Source organism: Lepidochelys kempii, chromosome 5 (assembly GCF_965140285.1).
Source record: "Lepidochelys kempii isolate rLepKem1 chromosome 5, rLepKem1.hap1, whole genome shotgun sequence".
NCBI classification, from domain to species: domain Eukaryota; kingdom Metazoa; phylum Chordata; order Testudines; family Cheloniidae; genus Lepidochelys; species Lepidochelys kempii.
This window is the reverse complement of record NC_136384.1, coordinates 81,702,575-81,723,556: the sequence shown is the minus strand read 5'-3', so window position 1 is coordinate 81,723,556 and position 20,982 is coordinate 81,702,575. Positions and strand designations below refer to the sequence as shown.

Here is a 20,982-nt window from a genome sequence, read left to right as displayed (position 1 = left end):
AACAGAAGTCAGAGCTTTTCATTTTCACACATAATTTTTTGTATGTATATTTGGCTTCCAGCTGGTGAGTCTGCTAGAAAATGGGTCTTAAGAACAGCTATTTTTTTTTAAGTTTCTTTGCAATTTTTCTCTTTTCTAAGGCATCTGTGACCGAATGGAGATGGAACTGTATCATCTTGAGCAAATACACTCATCTAAAGTAATAGGGAGACAAAGTATAATTTAATTAAGGTGATTTAATCTGTAGGAAAAGTTTTTTTTTTAATGTATGCTGCTTGCACTCTCAGGGTCACTCTGAGTCAGAATTCATGAGTCACAGTGGCTAGGTCAATAGTTGAAGGGATTTGACTTTTGGCTGAACTACTTTGTTGGTTACTGCAATGGGCCAGCTTTTTCTGGTGCACCCCCTCATGTCCTAGGGTCACCCTAAGGCAGCCTGCCTTAGTTTCCCCTTTTGGAATGTTCAAAAAAAACTTCTCATAGGTTTTTTCTTGGTCAAAAATGCCCCTCTTTGGGGACTGGGTTTATTAATATAAAATTTTACTGTAGAGGCTGCATGGTGAGCTTCATGGTCTGCAGAGAAAGTGACAAATAATTATCTTGTCTTGGACCCACCCACCGTCAACCTAGGCTTGATTTACCATGAAGGCAATGGAGCCTTCTGAACCGGTTTCGTACCAGACGTGGAATTTGTGCTGCAGCAGAATTTCAGTGGCATTTTAGAGACAGTCCACTATGTCAATGTGGGCAGCCACAAACTATGGCACACACATAGTTGAGGACTGCACAATGACTCAACTTCCTGGAGGTCTTCATGCTTTGAACCTCATTGATAAGAACACTGTGGCTTGGCTTGACTGGATTGCATATTCCAAATAAATATAAACAAACTAAAACTCAAAATCCCAAATCAAGTCAATTCATAAGCCCACCCAACACAAGGTTTCTCTTTCTCCTCCCAGGCCTCCATGCCTGGGGCAACTCCCTTGGTCTTGGGTCTTCCCTGAAGGAGCCTTTCCTCACTCCTGGAGGGACTACCACAGATTCCTGAACTTCTCCATTCATTGCAGTCACCTGCTGCCCTTTATAGGGAATTGTCTGATTCAACTCAAGTATACTTCGTTCTGTAATCAGGGTTGGCTGGCCCTAGTCCTTCAGCCCTTAAGGGGAGAACCACCCTGTTGCAGTTACCTTGTAACTCTGAGTGTTTTACCATGTAGATATGAGAAAGAGCTTTTGCTATAGAAGCTACAATGGAACCTCCTGTGAGAATGAACTGCCCTTCAATGTGACCAAGAGGATGTGCTGCTGCACATACAATGTTGGAAAAGCCTGGAACAAGCCTTGTGAGCCATGTCCAACCCCAGGAACAGGTAAGACTTCCCCTAACAATCCTGTTACATTAACTTCCACATCATCTTAGTTCCCTCTCTGTATCAGTTAGTGTGAGTTTCAGTTAAGATTATGCCATTGTCCAAAGGGAATGCAGAGTGATGCTATTCATGTTAGCTGCCAGCAACAATACTTAATCTTCATGGGCTAGACTTGAGTTCAGGCATCTGCCATCATGATCCCAGGAACAGGGTGGCCATGGTTGAAAGTCTGACATGGTACAGTAATGGTGTTGGCACAAAGCAGCTGCAACCTCCTCTCTGACCTAAAGACAGTCAGTGTTGCCCAAATATTGAGCAGTGGTGGATGTGGCCAAGAGAGCTGGGTGATATGACAACTCCGTTCATCCTGGCTGAAGCCTCTTCCAGGGAGGTGCCTAGAGAGCTCATGACATGAATTAAAGATGTTCCTGTTGGCTGCAGGTGGGAGTGAGGGCAGGCAGCAACACCAGTATCTGACCTTCCGTGGGTGAGTTGTCCCCAAGGGAGTAGGAAGGTGTTGATTGCATCCCCCATCATTGGCAGAATGAATCTGGCCTGGGGGCTACAAGGACCACACAAGTTTTTGTTTTAGGTAGAATGGAGCACACTGCTGTGAATTTGTTAATTTTGGATCAGTTGCGTTCTTAATAATTGCCAAAGCACTCAGAGCCTTGTGTAGGCGCTTTTATGGACATAAATCTAATTATAATTGAAATTAAAATATGTGTCTATAACAAATTGTAATATAAAAAGCCACAAGGTACATGCCAAAAGGAATGTCATGAGCAGTGCCTTTTTTCCATGCATGTACGCTGCCATGTAGACAGCTGCAGAATTCTCACTTGTAAAGCTGCTGCCTAAATTGCCACCCAGAAGGCTTGGAAGAGAGATACGGTCATGCAGTGACTGAGGTGGCCCAAGATGTAGATAATACGGTGATTTCTGGAAGAGGTGCTGCAAGAGCAGAGCCCCTACTCCAGTGGAGTAGCTGAGCTCAGCAATGCTGGCACCTCCTCTAGCTGTGGAACTGCTAGACAGATCTGCTATAGACTGCTAGTCTAGATATATATATCATAGACTGCTAGTCCAGATATAGACTGCTAGACTGTGAGGGACATTCTCTTGTAGACTGTTAAAATAGTGGCAGGGCAAGTTTGCTATGGGGCTGGGCGTGCTGTCTCCTCTCCTGTCTAACTTAGAGACTCTGCAGCTGGGAGTGTGCCACCCCTATGGTATTCCTGTCTCCACCAGAGCACAGGCTCAGCTCTGGCAGAGTTTAGGAACTCCATAATGCAAGCTCCTCCACCTGCTTGGTTTTCACTTTAACAGTTTGTTGAGTGCAACCCACTTCTCAGGCATTCACCCACCATCCCAGACCTGACAGTCTGTAAACTCCCTCTCCCTGTCAGCTGCTGTTACATGTTCCCCTTGGAAGGAGAGGAGCTCAGAGCCAGCTTGTGGTCACAAGCTGAACAGTGAGACTTCTGTGAATGGGAGAGAGGGTAGTGGGGTGGAGGGCTCTCTGCTATGCAGAGCCTTACCACGTAATTCTGGGAGCTGCATAACCTATGTCTAATGTGCATGAACAAGGGGCCTTGGTCATTTGTCTGCTTTGTGTATTATCTGATGTTATTTTCTCAGCACCCTGCAAAACTAGTAATCAAATAGAAAGACCATAGTGCATTTGTCAACATGATAAATTCCCACCAGAATACCTTTTTCATCCCAGTGTATGGGATTTCAGGAAAAGTGCAGTTGAATGTTTTTTGCATCCCATGTTTTTCTGAAGCTCAAAATGAGGAAGGAACGACTTCCTGGATTACAACACCAGCAGGAAAATCATCAAACCTATAGTAATTCGTGGAATGCATAAACAAACACCGACATTCAACAATCGAGCAGAGGTCTCATAATGTATTGGGATAAAAATAATCACTTGTATAGCAAAAGACGCCTTTTATTATGTCATTGGTTTTGCCCCTAAATCGGTGATACTCAATCTGCAGTTGTAGTGCTGCATGCATCTTTAGTGGAGTCCATATAACTGAAGTGGTCTTTTTGTTTGCCTTGTCTACCACATGGCGAAGGACAGAATGATACCCAAATGGATCAGAACCGCTTGGGACACCCTGTCCTACAAGCAGCCAGGAAGGAGCAAAAGGGGACCGAAAGGAGAAACGCTTTCCTTCCTTCCTTCCTTTCTGTAAGCAGGAGTATGAAGAATGAAGAGAAGAACTCTTCTTCTAGCAACCAAATGTGCGAAATGAAAGCAAGCATGAGAGATGAAATACTGTGTTACAGTCGCAGAAAACAACTGCAATAAGATCATGATAAAAATATAGTTTCACAGTGTCAGGATCGCATACATAGAGTATATATGGCTGTGTGGACACCATTGAACAAGAAAGTGTCTCTGTAGCTGTTCTTAAATGCTCTTTAAAACCTCTCTGCCTGGGCAATTCTGCAAATAGTTACAGAGTTAAAATATCTCTGTTTCAGGACTTTGCCTGGTTGGCTTTTCTCCTTTAGATGTTTTTGCCGCAGTTCAAGACATTTCTGAACCTCTAATTCCACTAAGGAAGGAGTTTGTGTGGGGGGGTATCAAACACAAATTCCAGTTGTAAATGGTTGAATAGCTACAGTTATTCTGAGATAATGAGTATGTTCTGAAATCTGGGTGTAGGCTGCACATCACAGAAGCAGAGGTTATGGTGCATTGACCGTAACCAGCTTGCTGGCTTCAGCCCAGTAACTCATTAAAAGTGTTGTTATGGTTTGATGAGAACTATATTGTTCCTCTCAATGAGCTCAGCCTTTACATCTTCTCTTTCTGAATAACTCTTATTTTTTTGTTTGTTTGACAGCTAGTTTCACTCTCTCATGTATTTGAGTAACAAAGATTATATAGTTTAATGTTGCACATGCATGTGAATCACATCCATTAACATTAGACAGGCCTCTAACCTTCAAAAATAAGTGCTCTTGTAAGTTTTTACCCTCTCCGCCACTTCTCATTTATGACCAAATTGTATCTGATTAGTTGGCTCATCATTTGAGGTATAAGTAAATCATGAGGGACGAGTTACTGTTAACTCTTGCTGTCAGTTTTACTTGATCTTACTGTCTTTATGAAATGTAATGTAGTAATAAATTTAGTATATGGTATTTGAAAATTACATACAAAAATCTAAATTTAAAAATGTTAAGGTGGCAAAGTCAAGCAATCAAAAGTTAGGAAATGCCAAAATTAAGGTTGCCTTTGCATATGCATTGCAAAAGTCTTTAACTATCCAATCACATACTATTTTTTCCTGCATTATGCCTGCTCTTGCCCTGTGCACACACAATGCTTCCAGAGGCCCCCTAACAATCTATTAATTGTTTTCACTTTCAGATAGCTGGTCACCAGCAAAACATTTAGAAAAGCCAATTTCAGCTGAAAGCTTAGGGCCAAATTAAGATTCCAAAAGGAGTTAACATGGCTGCCCCTGGGGCAGCCTTGATTTGTCCCAAAGTTTTCAGATGAAATTGGCTTTTCTAAATGTTTTGCTGATGATCAATTATCTGAAAGTGAAAATAATAAAATTTAAGGCCACAAGGGGACCACTGTTAGGCTTCTTGTATAGCCCAGGCCGTTGAATATCATCCAGTGACTTCTGTATGAAACCCCAAAACTTGTGATTGAACTTGAACATGGTAAAAATTTGAAAAGCATTGACATGACTGAGTCAATAGTACTAAGGCTTCTCAGTGCGTAAATGAGCGTACATGACTTAGGTGCTATTGCAAATTTAACCCTTTGTCTTTTAGAAACATACTACTTCTTGATTTAATGACTCCCAAGTGATGGAGAGTCCACCACATCCCATGGAAGGTTGTACTAATGGTTAATCAGCCTTAACTGCTGAAAATTATGCCTTATTTTCCCATAATGTTAGTAGAATGGAAACTTAACACCAGAAACTATAAATCAGTTTTCATTTTAATGCTGATGTAATGACTGAAAGAAAAGCGTAGTAACATTTCAAAATTAAGTGTCAAATTTTGCCCTTAAATACATCAGGAAATGAATAGGAACTGTATGTTCACATCCCCAGGGCAGAATTCGGCGGTAACTATTCAGACAGTAAAGTTATTTTGTCCCAGCTCCGCTATTTCACTGCAAGATGCACGAGGCTACCAGTATCAGTGTTTTACAGATTTGACATAGTGAGAGAGGCTTCCTGTTGTGCAAAACTACGCATGTTGATCAAAATGGGTCCATTTTTCCCTTTTAAAAGTTCACCATGTATTGTGAAGGTTTTCTTATGAACATTGCTGTGCTGGTAAAGTCTTATTGACTCAGAGGGTTAATAAGAAATATTTTACTAACAGAGGAGGTATGCTGTCACACCCTGCACTAATTGATTCCATTAAATGCTGGAAAAAAGCTTACTTACAAGTAACTGAATTAATCTAAATATATTGCCACTGCAGTTCCACACTGTAGGATTTACATGCCTTGCCCTGAAAGCCATGGCTCAACAGATAATAGTAAAAGCCATTAGGGTTATCTACATCCCTCATCCTCAAGATGCCTTGGAAGAGAGGGAGTAGTAGTCCCCTATCTCTCCCTGAGTTCCTTGCCATTTAAATTACAAAAATCTCTGAAGAGAAAAGGAGAATAGGAGAGACCAGTGTGGAGTGTTGGCCAGAGTTAATGTAGTCAATGAAAACTAGTTACTGTTAAGTTACCTTCAGTTTCCCTAGTAAAATTGCCTCTGTAGATCCTCAACTGTAGGAGATTAGAAAGTAGTAACAAATCTCAAGAAGTAGGCTGAGGAGTGCTACTTAAACAGAAAATGAAGGCCTGCTCTCCCAAACTCAACATCTGATATAGCTTCAAATGGAGCAAATAATGATATATAGAAGTGTGAATGAATTTCTGAGTGGTAGCTGCACTTATTGGCAAATTTGCTTTTAAATTTTACTTAGAAAAGCCGCAGTAGAATTGACTGGAAGTGCTCTTGGAAAGCTGAGGAAACTTAAAAAATAATTATTGAGGGACTTATACATATTCTTTACAAATGCATAATTTATTTCATGTTTAGCGGAATTTAAGACCATATGTGGGAATATTCCTGGCTTCACCTTTGACATCCATACTGGCAAAGCTGTTGGTAAGTTTTACTAAATGTATTTTCAACAAGTAATGTTTTGCCGCATAGTGTGTCATAGCAATATAATAATACTGCTATGAACTCTGTATACCAACTGTATGTAATAAAACTCTTAATTCCATCATGGAGTTCTGGTGACATCATGAATTGCAAGAGTATGTGGTTTGTTCAGGTCACTAGAACTCATGTTTACTTGGATTTGTAATTAATGTAATTTTAATATAACAGTTGTATGAAAAATTCTCCCTTCCTGCAACTGGCATTTTATATGCTTTCCTCTCTCCCTTTGGAGCTGTATAACCTTCTGCATTTCTCTGCTACATCCTGACAATTTCAGAAAAGTGCAGTAAGTTTAGAATAAGATTTTTATTATATATCTCAGTTTTTATTAAGTATTTTTCTAGTGCCATGCCTTCTTATACTGCTATCATTTCCTTTCCCTCTCCATCCCAGTATATGGTTACAACTGATACACTTTAAAAGAATAATTACCTATAAGAAACTTCCCTCTTGAGTTTCTTTGGGACTTTTCTGCATTCATAACACTTTATACACTGGAAACAGATATTTAATGTTCAGTGTTATCCCATTCCCGTATCTCTTTTCTTCCTTTTTCCAGCTTCCTAACTGATTGATTTAAATCTATAATCCAAATCTTGAGCTTCTTTATTGAATATCATATAATTTATTTGCCCCATCATTCACAACAGCAGCATGTTTAGGGTTTTTTCTACACACACACACACACACACACACACAATTTTTAATACATATATAATATATATTAAATGATGCTGAATAGCTGCAAGCAGAGTGAAATATAGAGAATCCATGGGGTACATCAAGCCATACAATACTCTGTGTGACTAATGCATATCCACTTTCAGATATTGATGAATGTAAGGAGATCCCAGGAATCTGTGCAAATGGTGTTTGCATTAACCAGATTGGCAGTTTCCGCTGTGAATGTCCCACAGGATTCAGCTACAATGACCTACTCTTGGTCTGTGAAGGTGATTTGAATGACAGTTTTTTTCTGTTTTGTCCCCACAAGCATGCTTATTGTAAAGGGGAGCATCAGGGCAATAATTCCAATGCTCTTATACCTTAGGAGGAACAAGTTGTGGGTATTCTTTCAATGGTTATCTCATAATGACCATAGGAGGCACTTGTCTTTAAAAAACAAATGTATGTGCTAGCCAGTTTTTGACCGTTTTTGTTACATTGGTTTTCACGAAACCTGCTAAGTCTTAAACATGTTTCCTTAACAGTCACTTCTCCTTTCTAGGCCAGGCATTGTTTTGTTTTCTTATTTACCTTTGTGAGTGAATTTAGCACTCCTGAATGTGAGAAATAACAGCACTGTCTTGAACATCACGCTTTTGCCAATGCATCTCATTTTTGATCTACTCTTCCAGTACTCTCCTAGGCAAAGACGTATTAGTCATATCCAGTTGTGCAATGTTGTTATGACAATAAAACATGGGAATTAAAATTAGATCACTGTCATAATTTTCACTTGTGCCCTAACCTTGGATTTGAATTCAAGTCTGGAGGTGAAATCCTGCCTCTGTGGGAATTTTGCCATAGGCTTCAGAGGAGTCAAGGTTTCACCCCATAAGATTAGAATACTAACACACTGCATCACTTTCCTAGTGTTTTAATTAAATTATTATTTTGTTAATTATATAAAGTTACATAGGTATATTTATGTACCCAGATATTAATTTTATTTATTTATTTATCTACACAGACTTTTACAGTTCCACTGTCAGCACAATGCAGAGGGGTATTAATTTAGATGGAATATACAGCCCCAAAGAGTCAAAGATGGTAACTTGGTTGTGGAAACTGTTTAATGTTAAAATGTTTTAAACAAGGTTTAGGGTTTGGTACACAGAGACCGTAGACTGCTTAGTTCGATAGCAAACACACAGGTCAGAACATGTCTCAGGATTAGGATGAAGAAGATCTGGGGTCTGAAGTGATGGGAGAGAGAGCGGGGCAGCCATGATGGGGCATCCTTCGCCTTCTCTTGTCTTTTCATCAGCCAGTGTCACAGTAACCCACTTTTGTCCCCCATCTATTTTTTTTTTTAAAGGATCCATCCCCTCATTATTTTGTTTACCAGTTAGGCCTAATTTATAACACATCAGTTTTGCTTCATTGATTTCCAGTTCCAGGCTTTTTTTGTTTACCGAGCATGATTTTAACACATTCCTTGAGTTATATCGGTAGGTCTTTTTGTTTGCTTTTGTACCTTTTTCATCATAGGTTTTGTTGTTTATAGGTTGTTGTGACATTTTATGAACTTTCATTTACTTTACAATTGAGCTCACAATTAGGGCAAATTTGCAGACCAAATTATTGCAACATAATCCCTTTTTTATGAACCAGTTCCACATCAGGTCAGACTTCAGTTCATAAAATTTCAATTATAAACAAGAATCTGATTTTACTTTGAGCATATACGGGGGAGAAAAGGCACTTGGTTATATTTTAAATTGCAAATATTGCATTTTTTTATTTTAAAACTGGAATTTACACATTTTACTTAATTAAATATTACAAAAAATTACAGTAAAACCTTTCAGATATTAACAAAGCTAAAAACTTGCAACTTTATAGCTAAAACAAAACTTAGATCTGGTGCTGTTATATGTTTTAAGATGTTTAAAAACAAACTGGCTTTTATTACTTTTTTGGCTGTATGCCCAGAATGGGTTAAGATGGAAAAAACTTTCTTTCCTTTTCCTCCCCCGATTACACAGTTAAAACTATTTAAAGCTGCACATTTACACAACTGTAAAAAATTTAATGCACGAGTGGTTAAACTTGCTTATTTGGGGAAAAACTTTACCCTGATGGCATGTTTACCTAAGTATGTTGCCTTTTTTAAAAAGAAGCAACAAAATGATGTCTTTGGAACTGCTTTTGCATTCATGAGCCTTTTGCAATGCCCAAGAGTGGTAAAAATTTGCAGGCATTTTTAGACTATGACAGACCCTGCCCACCTGCTTCATCAACATTTGTGAGGACAACATGGTCATTGTGGCTAGTTACCCCAATAAGGGGATCTAACCTGTAAACACTAGCATCGTCCTATCTTACATGCACAAAACATCAATAATAATTACTGACATTAAAAACTAAACAGGAAAAATAATTGCAAAACCCAAAACAATCACAAGAAGGTTTGGTTCTGCAAAACTCCGTGTTTTGAGGGGCTTCTTGAAATTTAATTCACAGTCAGTGCAGTAGCAGCGCTGAATTAAGCTGGCATTCTGCTAACAGGAGGGTTACCCAAGATGTACTTTTAGTAAAAATTGCTACACTACAACTACACTTCATTTTTGCCTCTTTTAAAAAATGCCTTTACATTAAACCTTTGAAGTTTTTACCATTTACAAAAACTACAACCCCTAAATTAAAAGAAAAAGGGAAAACAAAACAAAGCACTTGTAAAAAGGTTAAAAAATGAAGTGCTATAAAACAATTGAATAACCCTTTAAAAAAAAAACAAGATTAAAAGCATGCAAAGCAAACTGTTAAATTACATTCTGATACTACTGGGGTTTTCCTCTAGTTTAAGGCTGATTTTTTTAAACACATTTTTGACAATTTAAGTTGTTATACTGTAAAAATATGGCTTTTATCCAAAATTGGCAAACCTTTTTCTTTCCCTGCTGCCTCACGTTTTGTACACCCTTTGCAATGTACACACACTTTCTCGTAAGGGTTTTTTAAATACACTGTTTAACTTCTGCATTGTGTCAAGAACTTACCAGTTTTTTTACACATTTTAAATTCCTAGTTTTGTTTATAAACCCTTGTTTTTTAAACCAACTTTAAAATAATTGTCTTTTTGCCAAGTTGCCAGCTTTTTGAGTATGTATTAACCCTTTAGACTCACCCAGGGACATAAAATGTATTAATTTAGATGGAATCTATGGACCTAAAGAGTCAAAAGTGTTAACATGACTTTTAAACTGTTCAGCATTAAACAGTTTTTAAAAAGGTTAGGGTTTGGCATACTGACCTTAGTCTGCTTAGTACCATGGCAAACACACCATTAAAAATCATTTTAACCTTATCTTAAAGATACAGAAAAGACAGAAGAACAACTAAAGAAATGTAATGTGTTAAATAAGGCTTTTAGTTTATTAACACACTTTGGGATATTTTCCCTTTATCTGGAGAGAGTTTTTAGAAAGAAAAAAAACCCTTGTTTGACTGGGTTTTTTTAAGATGGCATTGAAGATGGTAATAACTGTCCTTTTGTGGGGAAAAGAGAAATATTTAGTTAAAATGGGCTGGACATGTTGTTGTTGCTATTGTTATTAAAGTCAGATTCCATTTCCTAAGAAGATAAAACAAGACAAATATACATGAAAGGGAAAGCGAAAAGAACAACAAAGAGAAAATGCAGCCACTGTCTACTGTGGTTGCCCTTCACAGTTTCACTTACAACCTTACCACTGGAAAAGCACAGGCACCACATATGGTCTTATCAGCCACTCCCTGACCTAGCAAACTTGTACCAGAACTGGGCTGCTTGGGGCACTGCTTTTTGCTGCTTCTCTATGGGCACAGACTTCAGTTGTGTTAAAAGATATACAGTCCTGACCAACTAAGCCAGTCTCCTATTAGACAAAAGGAACAAGGAGAGAGAGTGATGAAAGAGAAGCCATAAGGTATAGAAGGAAAAGGACTTTGGGGTGAGGGAGGGAGGACAGACAAAGGACAGACAGTCTCACATGCCAGATGCTGTTTGAGATTTAGCTGGAGGTTCGGTGTCATCTGGGTGTCTCTCTCTGGCCCGGGCTGATCAGGACATCTCTCAGGATTAGGTTGAATCCGATCTAAGGTCTCAGGAGATGGTGGGGATAGCAGCCATGATAATGAAGCTTGCTCCAGTTGCCAGTTTTTCTCCCAAAATCATTTTTTAAGGACCCAAAAAGGGATTGGTGGGTGGAATAGCCCATCCTACTTGATTTATTAGTTAGGCCTAATTTCAGTTGATTGATTTTCAGTTCTGCACTTTTTTTGTTTACCAATTTTTTACATAGGTACCCTGAGTTATATTAGTAGGCATTTTTGTTTGGACTAATGTAGCCTTTTTTATTTGCTTTTGCACCTTATTTCATTAACATATGTTGTTATAGGTTATTGTAATATGTCTTGAATTTTTACTTTTTATAGTTAAGCTTACAGTTAGGGTAAATTTGTAGGCCCAATTATTGCAACAGGGCTTAGATCCATAAGGTCTGATTCTTTCCTAACCCTGGTTTTTCATTGTTGGAATTCTATTAACTTCAGTTCATTCTGTTGACTGGCTTACACTGGTGCAAGTGAAAGGAAATTCAGGATCAGAATCTCCATTCTCCATGTTATCCTTCCATGGCACTAAAAATATCTGTACTCTAGACCAAATAAATATATTGTGGCACTTGACATTTGAATTAGGATTCTTTATGTTTCAGATATTGATGAGTGTAGCAATGGAGACAATCTCTGTCAGCGAAACGCAGACTGTATCAACAGTCCTGGGAGTTACCGCTGTGAATGTGCTGCAGGTTTCAAACTTTCACCTAATGGTGCCTGTATTGGTAAGAAATCAGTTGATTCCACTGCTTTGCTTGAATCCATTTGTATCTATCACATTTACATGTTTCCTGTCGAGATGCAAGAGAAACTTTTTTTTTTTAGTTTGCTTTTCAAAACTATGTAAAAACTTTACGATCTAGCCATATTTCTCTGTTCATAATAAGAAGAAACTCCATGAGATTTTAAAACAACTTTCTTGAGGTCAAGCTATTGCTAGAATATTTTTGAGACCTCAAAATGTATAGACAAAAGGAAAGTTCCTATAAAATCAGTTTTGTAATGATTCTGTTTTGGTTATGAATAATTCTGAGCATGATTTAAATAATTTACTAACTTTGTAAAAACATGTTTGTGAAAAATGAATGATAAAAATCTATGTCACGTGTTTTATATTTTTGTTGTAGATCGCAACGAATGTTTGGAAATTCCTAATGTTTGCAGTCATGGCATGTGTGTGGACATGCAAGGAGGTTACCAGTGCATCTGTCATAATGGTTTTAAGGCATCCCAAGACCAAACCATGTGCATGGGTATGGAAGGGATATGCTTTGAGTTCTAGACAATGGAATGTATTTAGAATTTGAATCGTATTAGGAGGTTATATTTCTATTAAAGTACTGATTTCATATATTAAGTATCAATGAGACAAATTAGAATTTCCTTTAAGAAAGTGCAAAGTGCTTTGAAGTAAAATATGCTTGATCCTTGTTTCTTCTTCAGGGCTACACATCACTGAATAAAATATAAAATCAGTGTTCATAAAGATGTGATGATGAAGTCTTCATATTGAAGGGCACTTAATATGATTAAATCCCTGTTATTATTGTGCTCTTATGGTGATGTGAAAGAGATGTCACTAAGATACATAAATCACAGAACCATAGGTTCTTGTCCTTGACCTTTTGGTCTGTTTGGATTTTTAGAATTGTAGACATTATATTATTATGAACAGGTAATGCATGTATGCAGCTCCCTTTGTGTCACTTTTTGGTTAATGCTTTGAGAAAACAGCCAAATATAGCTTCTGCAGCTTTTGTAAATAAGCCTCGTGTAAATTCTGGCTCTAACTAGGAGTTCAGTGTCCCTCTGGAAATATAGGAAGTATTCCAATTTTCTTATTATACAAATATTGGAAACTTCTTCATATGCTGCTGTGTCCTTGTGTATCTTCCTTTTCTCAATTTTTTCAGTTGAATCACATTCAAATTATTTGTGCAGGGTACTTGGCAACTGACTTGTTCTAAGTCCAAATATCCAAACTTTGATTATTTAAAAAAAGTAACAGTAACCTTTTTCATAACTCTCGTAACTTTAAACTAACAGTTTTTAAGGTTTCAAACATAAATCCTGAAAACAACTGCATATAGTAAAAATATCCCTATGATCCTGCCAACTCTTACAAAAAATTTCAAGTCTCACCTTCCACACTACAAAAAATAAATTTAAAAATTCTGCAAAATAATCATGAAAACTGCCATTTTTTCTTAAAAATACACTAGAAACTAATACTTGAATAAAGAACCTTTGCAAGATCCTTTTGTGTGCATACCATATTAACAAACAACTGGGAAGACAAGTTCCTGTCTACAAATTTATTTGTCTTTGCAGATGTTGATGAATGTGAACGCCATCCATGTGGAAATGGAACTTGTAAAAACACAGTTGGATCATATAACTGCCTGTGTTACCCAGGATTTGAGCTCACTCATAATAATGACTGTATGGGTAAGTACTTTAATCCAGTACTTCAATTTCATTGCTGCTACTTTGGTGTCACATGGGGAGGTATTTAAAGAAACTTAAAAAACCCCTAAACCATAGTCGAAACTGACCAGGGTACTAGCAAAGGCAAGGAAGTACAGAAAATGATACTGTTACCTCCTTTGTGCCCTTCTGTAGATAACACTTTCTCAACAAATCATTATTTTGGATATCATTGAAAGAATTTTCTTGTGTCATTCTTTAAAAAGATGCAAGCCCTGACTCTTTGGTGCACTGGAACTGCTTTGCTCTGGTCCGATAGTGCAAAGCCGTCCCAGCCACTGGAGGATTCCTCTATGTTGAAAAACCTTCGAGTAGTGCTGCCATAGTGGCTTTTGTGCCATCCGCCTCTTGGCTTCTGGCATAGAAGGAAAGGAGGCATGACTGATATTCCCTTACACTCAACTGATCCCCAACTGCTGTGACGGTTCCTGGGGGCCATTGGCAGCCAGCATAAATCACATCAGGGACTGGTCCAGCATCTTCAGCGGTTGCAAATATGGCTCAAAGTATCTCTTGCCTCACTCCCACTGGAGACTTGTGCTGAGCATTCTTCAGCTATAGCAATGATTCAGGGCCATTGCTGAAAATGATACTTCATCTCAAGTTGTATGGCACTGTTCCTTATTTACAATACAGGATGTTTGCCCAATGCATTAATAACATCTAAATAAGTGGTTCTCAGTAGTCCCTTGCGTCCCAGTCACCACACAGCTGTGGCCCATGTGACGTTCTCAGGTCTGTAAATCGGGTGAGGTGGGAGGGGGACCTGACCTGGGTGCAGAGCCAGCAAAGGGTACAAAAATGGGTGGCACAGGATCAGGCCCAGTGGTATCAGCCCCAACCCCAGCAGGATCGGTCCCAGAAGCATTGGCAGGAGACCAGGATGTTCAGCACCCCCCTACTCTGCAAGATTGCAGGTCCAGTGACCTCAGCTGGAGCAGGCTCCCTGGCACCAGGTCTGCAGTGGCAGGTGGACAGGGTGGATTGCATGTGTCAGAGTACAGGTGCAGAGTGGGTGGTGCAGGGGTGGGAGTGCTAGGGCTGTGGGGGTCGCAGGCAGGGTCTGGGGCAAGGGGTGGGAGTGCAGGGAGTTAGAGATGTGGGAGAGGGTGCAGCTGGTGCATGGGGGACAGACTGCAGGTGGGAGGACTGGTGGCTGGGGGCAGTCCTTGGGGGAGATAGATGCTGGGGGCAGTTGCTGGGTGGTGGGGGGGGGGGCTGGATGCTGGAGGAGCAGTCCCTGGGAGAGGTATTCTGCCCTGGAGAGGGCACCCTGTCTCTACAGGGCAGGCACATTTGCCAGCCCAGTGTTGGGGTCTGAATGCTGGAGGAGCAGTCCCTTGGGGTGGGGGGCGGGGGAGAGGGCTGGATAAATCCAGGGCAGTCCTTGGCTGTGAGGGCACCCTGCACTGGGCAGTGCTCTCCATCTTTGCAGGCAGGTTCTGGGAGTATGCCCTCTGGGCACTCAGACCAGCTCTGTGGAAGTGAGGGTGGCAGTACACCATGCCATGCTACCCTTACAGTAAATTAATTAATTTTAACAGTGAATGTTTTGACTTATTTTGCTAAATTAAAATGCTCTTGGTAGACATTCGTCAGTGTTGAAAGAAAGGTACTATATCTATTTGAATCATATTGCTGTCATATAACAAATACGAAACCTTATTTTTTTAGTAGTATATATATTGTGTGGATGCGGCCCACATAACACATAGAGAGCTGCATGTGTGTCCCACAATGTTAAATAGGTTGAGAACCAGTGATTCAAATAAATAATTTTCTTCTTACAATTGTGGTTTTTCTAAGTTAGCTCACTTCGGTACCTCTTTTCATTCATGTTGATACATTGCAAAAGTGCTCATGATATCACTGCCTACAAGTTAATTTTTTTCTTTTTGCTTAAGTCACAGAACGTTCTTCTGGAAACTTGGGTTCTGGACCCCTTATTATCATTATTATTATTATTAAGACTTCCTCCCCTCCCTTTATACTTCCCACCTCTAGACTAATAGCTTGTCACTCGCCCACCTCAGATTTTCATAGCTGAACTTCCATGCCAGTGTGAAAGAGGGAGTGCCCTCAGTATTAGGGAAAGAGGGAAACACCAGTGCCAAGGAAGCAGTCTCTATTGGCCTCCCAAACTCTCTTGCCCTCCCAAGATTACTTCATCTACCCACAGTCACTGAACCCATTTTTTTATTTTCCACTGCATGCATCCAATGAAGTGGGTTTTAGCCCACGAAAGCTTATGCTCAAAAAAATGTTAGTCTCTAAGGTGCCACAAGTACTCCTCGTTCTTTTTACAGTCACCACTGTTTCCAGAGTACAGCTAAGTTTTTGATAGTTTTCTATAACCATGGTTCCTGGATCATCTTTTTTAAGAGGGAGATTAAAGCCTTCCGGGACTGGAGAACAGAGTAGGTCAGTTGACATCCTCTCCTCTAAGGGGAAAATAAGAGCCTTCACACAGGCTGAACAGAGGAGAAGAAAGTCTTTAAATTCCTTCCAACTCCTGGAGAGAACCAAAACACAGTCTATAAATCATTTTTACATCCTTTTCTCCTCCAGCAGAGGGGAAAAAAGCAAAACTTGCTGCACATGGGCAACAGAGAATGCAGCTTTAAACAGAAGAAAATCTACAGCACTGAACTGAAGCCCCTTCCTTTTGTGTGGCAGAATGGCTGCTGATCCACTCCCAGTAGCCCCAGCAGCTATCCTCCTCTCTCATAATGGCTCCATGCTGTTTTCAAGGAGGCTAACAAGCTCAAGTTGATTCATAGCCCGGGGTCATTCATTACTATTCGCCTTCCTGCCCTGGAGCCCCATGGCATTCTCCCTCAGCCATGCCCCTGTCCACTGAAGGACAGCATAGCTCATCACAAGGAGATAATAACCAACTACAAATATCTGAATGGAATAAATAGCATGGAAAGAGAAGAATGGTTCCTGAGCTGTAACCAGTAACACAGAAATTGCCATATTGCATCAAATCAGTGTTCCATTTAGTTCAGTATTCTGTTATCAACAGAAACCAGTATGAGATGTTTCAGAGGATGGTTGAAACCTCTGCAGTAAGCTATAAGGATTATATACCTGAGAGAAGAGTGTTTAATCTTCAAGTCTCAAATTAAAATATTTTTAAATAACAAAGAGTAAGTTGTCTCTAAACCAACTAGAATTAACAGCTAGCATCTTATTCTACCTGACACACACACTTTTCCTTTCATCCACCCCATACTTTCCCATCTGCACTGTCCTTGTTCACGTGTCTTTTTAAATCTGTTACTAAAATGGCTCTGTAGAGCTAATTGGGTATTTCACCAGTGCTCAGTCTCCCACTTGTTGTGGTCTCCTGAACTACAGAATCAGCTTGCAGGACGCAGGATGATTCAGTGCTGTCTGCAATATACATTTTCAGAAATGTGAAAAATAATAAAACAAGTTCAGTGAAAACATGAGCACATCTAAAACGCCAGATGAAATCCAAAATGCCCCATGTAACATTTTCTACTCTGTGCATGAAGTTAGTATCACACAAAGAGTCACTTGGCAGCAACTGAACATCTCCAGATGCAGTAGCTGATGTAATGCTGCAAGTTTAAAAATTGTAATACCCTATAAAAGGGGGTGTTGTTTAAACAGAACATATGCCTTAATGTACTGAAGTGAGAGTTACTTTCCACTAGCTGTCAACTGTTCCCTTGCTGCTCAGATTTGTCTCTTCCATGGAATTATATATTGCAACTTTAGTGTGTTTATACCATACTGTATATACTGTGTCTGCATATACATTCTAACTGTTAGGCCTCTTGGAAAGGCTCAGCCTCTCTCGTTTATTTACAGATATTGATGAGTGCAGTTCCTTCTTTGGTCAGGTGTGCAGAAATGGACAATGTTTTAATGAAATTGGTTCGTTCAAATGTTTATGTAATGAAGGATATGAACTTACTCCAGATGGCAAGAATTGCATTGGTATGTACTAAACCAACCAGAGATTCCAAACTTCTCTGACTTGAAATAATCAAACTGTTGGCCCCATTTAGAAGTAAATATTACAATCTGAATAGCTAAGATAGAATACTGAGAACAAAAGACTTACATTAAGAAAATTGGTGGCAAAAGTGTGAGGGTTTAGAATAATGTCAATTGTTTTCCTTTCCCGAGCTCGCTTAAGTCGATGAAGTCAGGAAAGAACCTATAGGCTCATAAAAGACAACCCTCTGGCTTACATCTCTGTTGTGGATGACAATAATATCAGCCATTGTTACATAAACATAAATAATTCACTGTTGCATTAATTTCAAAATTTCCACATCCTTATATATTCTATTTATTCTTTTAAGATACTAATGAGTGTATGGCACTTCCTGGTGCATGCTTTCCTGGTACTTGTCAGAACTTGGAAGGGTCATTCAGATGCATCTGCCCACCAGGATATGAAGTGAAAAGTGAAAGCTGTATTGGTAAGGCTGTTACTGTTACTTCTGAATGATTTACCAATATAGCAGACTATCTGGTGCAGATCTGATGAAAAACATGTAAATATTGTTGATGAAAAGTCTCTTCTATTTTAGCAAGTCATGATGACAAGGAATAAGCAGCAGTCATCAGCAGCTGTCCTTTTAGCCAGCAGGCAAGATATTATGAGCTGTAGTGAGAGAAAAGGATGTAAGGACTCAATGTTTTTCATTAATCCAAATTAAAAAATATTTTGTCTAATGCTCAAAGAATTTCCAGTCTTTCTTTCTTTTCCTAATCTTTTTTCCAAATGAAAAAAGAGAGACTATCTACTGAATATATACAGTGATTACAAAAATTATAATTTTTGGCAAGCAGTGCATTAAACGGCGATTCGAAGTATCTCGTATCATAGAATTGTGACGTTTAAAAATCTTAATAAAACTATTGAGCTACTTTTCCCTATGGAAACAGAGTTTTCTAAATCAGTTTCTCCTAACAGATGTTTTCTGTTTTTGAGTCTTACAGCCCGTGGGAGCATATGCATCAAGATTTCAATCCCAAATTCATAGCAGAGATGGTGAAACAGATCTTTGTTTCAGTTTTAGAAGAATAACTTTGAGAACCCTGTTGAAAATCAGTTCAACGCTTTAACGTCACCTTTCTTTTCTTGTTTTGTGGAGGAGAAATACAGAACTCTGCTCCAGTGCAGCAGCAAATTGAAACCATAGTTACCAAATTAGAAACAATACCCAAACAAGTTCAGTCCTCATCAGGAAAACTAAGAAGAGGGCTAGCATGAACCTAAAAGTAAATTTATATATATTTATATATATATGTTAAAATTAATCCTACAGTATCCTTACTGAAAGTCTTACTCAGGGAGAACGCCTACTGAAGTCAGTGGGAGACTTGCTCAAGTAAGGTCTGAAGAAAACCTCTGTTCATACTTCAAGATTCGGTCTGTAACAATTTAATCTATCTAAATCTAGGAACAGTGGCAGATGTCAAAGACACTGTAGATTTTCCTCTTTTAAAAGTATGATATATTTTCTAAGATCACAAGTTTTTCATGCAAGTATCATTCTACATTGTTCAGTTTGCCTGCTGACTTCGCAGCTCCTTTTGGCTGCTGCTGCCTATATTAACAACTGAGTTTAAGATTAATCCAAATCACCTACAGTTATAAAATCCTTCTAAATGAAAGTTGTTGCGTCCCAGGAATATCACTGTTTAAGACCATGTTTAATTTCCTCTCAGTGTCTTGTATGTTTTTGGACAACACCACAGTAAAACTGTAAAATATTCCCTTTAATCAACTTTCAGTTCCAACAAAAAACAGAATTGCATATTCCTACTTTCTTCATCCTGCCGTGTTAAAAAAATTCTGTTAATATCTTTTGCTTGATATAGTGTCATTTTTATTAATATTTTGACTAATATCACAATATTTTGTAATCAGTTTATTTTATGTTGCTTTTCTAATGTGCAGCCTTCTTTGTAATGCTCTGTTACTGTATTTGAAATTTGTCCATTATTGCTAAATTCAACTCATTTACACCTGTGCAACTAGAGTTCGATGTGTAAGTGAAGGCAGCGTTACTCCTGGGGGGTTCTGTACCAAACCATTACAAATTCTGCAAAATTCTGCAGATTTTATTTGTCAAAATAATGCAATACAATCACACCAGTTTCAATTGTTTTGGTAAGTTTTTTTGAACTACAATACAGAAAAAATGTCATAATAACTATTCAGTATTTCCTAAACACATGAACGTTAAGTTACAAATACTTAGTAACTAGTACCCTCCATTCCAGTTATAATCCTGGATTTTCATTTAAATTACATTAGAGAACACCAAACAGAAAGAAAAAAAAAAGTAGAATGTCATTTTAAATTGCTCAGACTTTCACACATGAAAGTCATACAGTTTTGCTAATCATTGTCCTGGACCTAGCTGGGTACTTTGAGAAGTGCTTGGTTCTGATTGTCCTGACAATTATTGACTGCTTGGTAAATGTTTTATTTGCCCTCAAAAGTCTTTTTTATTTTTAAATGGGTAAGTAAAAATCTAACCCCATTGTACCACTTTGGCACAGGAAAAAAGTGAGAAAGTGCATAGATCTTCCTAGCTGATTCCCTCACTGTCATTTATAAGGCTTTATATCACTCTGGCAATGTAGGGCCTTAAAACTTCTACAAGTTTTTATGCTCCTGGGGGAATTACTGAGAATGGGAACAGTTAACTAACAATAGAATAATTAACAGTGTTACTATGCAGACAGGTTGCTACATTTCTCCCTCAGAGAATGAGATCAATTAACCATCAACAACAACATTAACAATGTTTTTTTTAACAAAAGCTATTTTCTTTAACTTATAAACAAACAATTTTCAGTAACATGATACTAATATTTAATTGTTTTTTCAATTCTCAAGAAGTTACATTTTACTAGGCAGGCAGACTGCTACACTTCTACCTCCGGGACAGAGCCTTCCTCCTGGATACCCGGCTCCGCACCCCGCAGCCACAGTATCAGGAGAGAGGGACAGTGTCTCTCTCACTTGTTGGCCAACCCTGCCCCCTGACGGTGATAGTCTCCCCCACAGGCACGCATGC

General features: G+C 38.7%; 1 protein-coding gene across 1 annotated transcript in view; it reads left to right on the top strand.

Moving 5' to 3' along the window:
* FBN2 (fibrillin 2) overlaps positions 1 to 20,982 on the top strand; it is a 254,203-nt gene that overhangs the window by 189,212 nt on the left and 44,009 nt on the right. The window contains exons 41-48 of the mRNA XM_073344871.1: positions 1,221 to 1,373; positions 6,464 to 6,532; positions 7,420 to 7,545; positions 12,016 to 12,141; positions 12,544 to 12,669; positions 13,748 to 13,864; positions 17,747 to 17,875; positions 18,247 to 18,366. Of these exons, the coding sequence (XP_073200972.1) occupies positions 1,221 to 1,373; positions 6,464 to 6,532; positions 7,420 to 7,545; positions 12,016 to 12,141; positions 12,544 to 12,669; positions 13,748 to 13,864; positions 17,747 to 17,875; positions 18,247 to 18,366 (966 nt within the window). The remainder of the gene's footprint in view (positions 1 to 1,220; positions 1,374 to 6,463; positions 6,533 to 7,419; positions 7,546 to 12,015; positions 12,142 to 12,543; positions 12,670 to 13,747; positions 13,865 to 17,746; positions 17,876 to 18,246; positions 18,367 to 20,982) is intronic.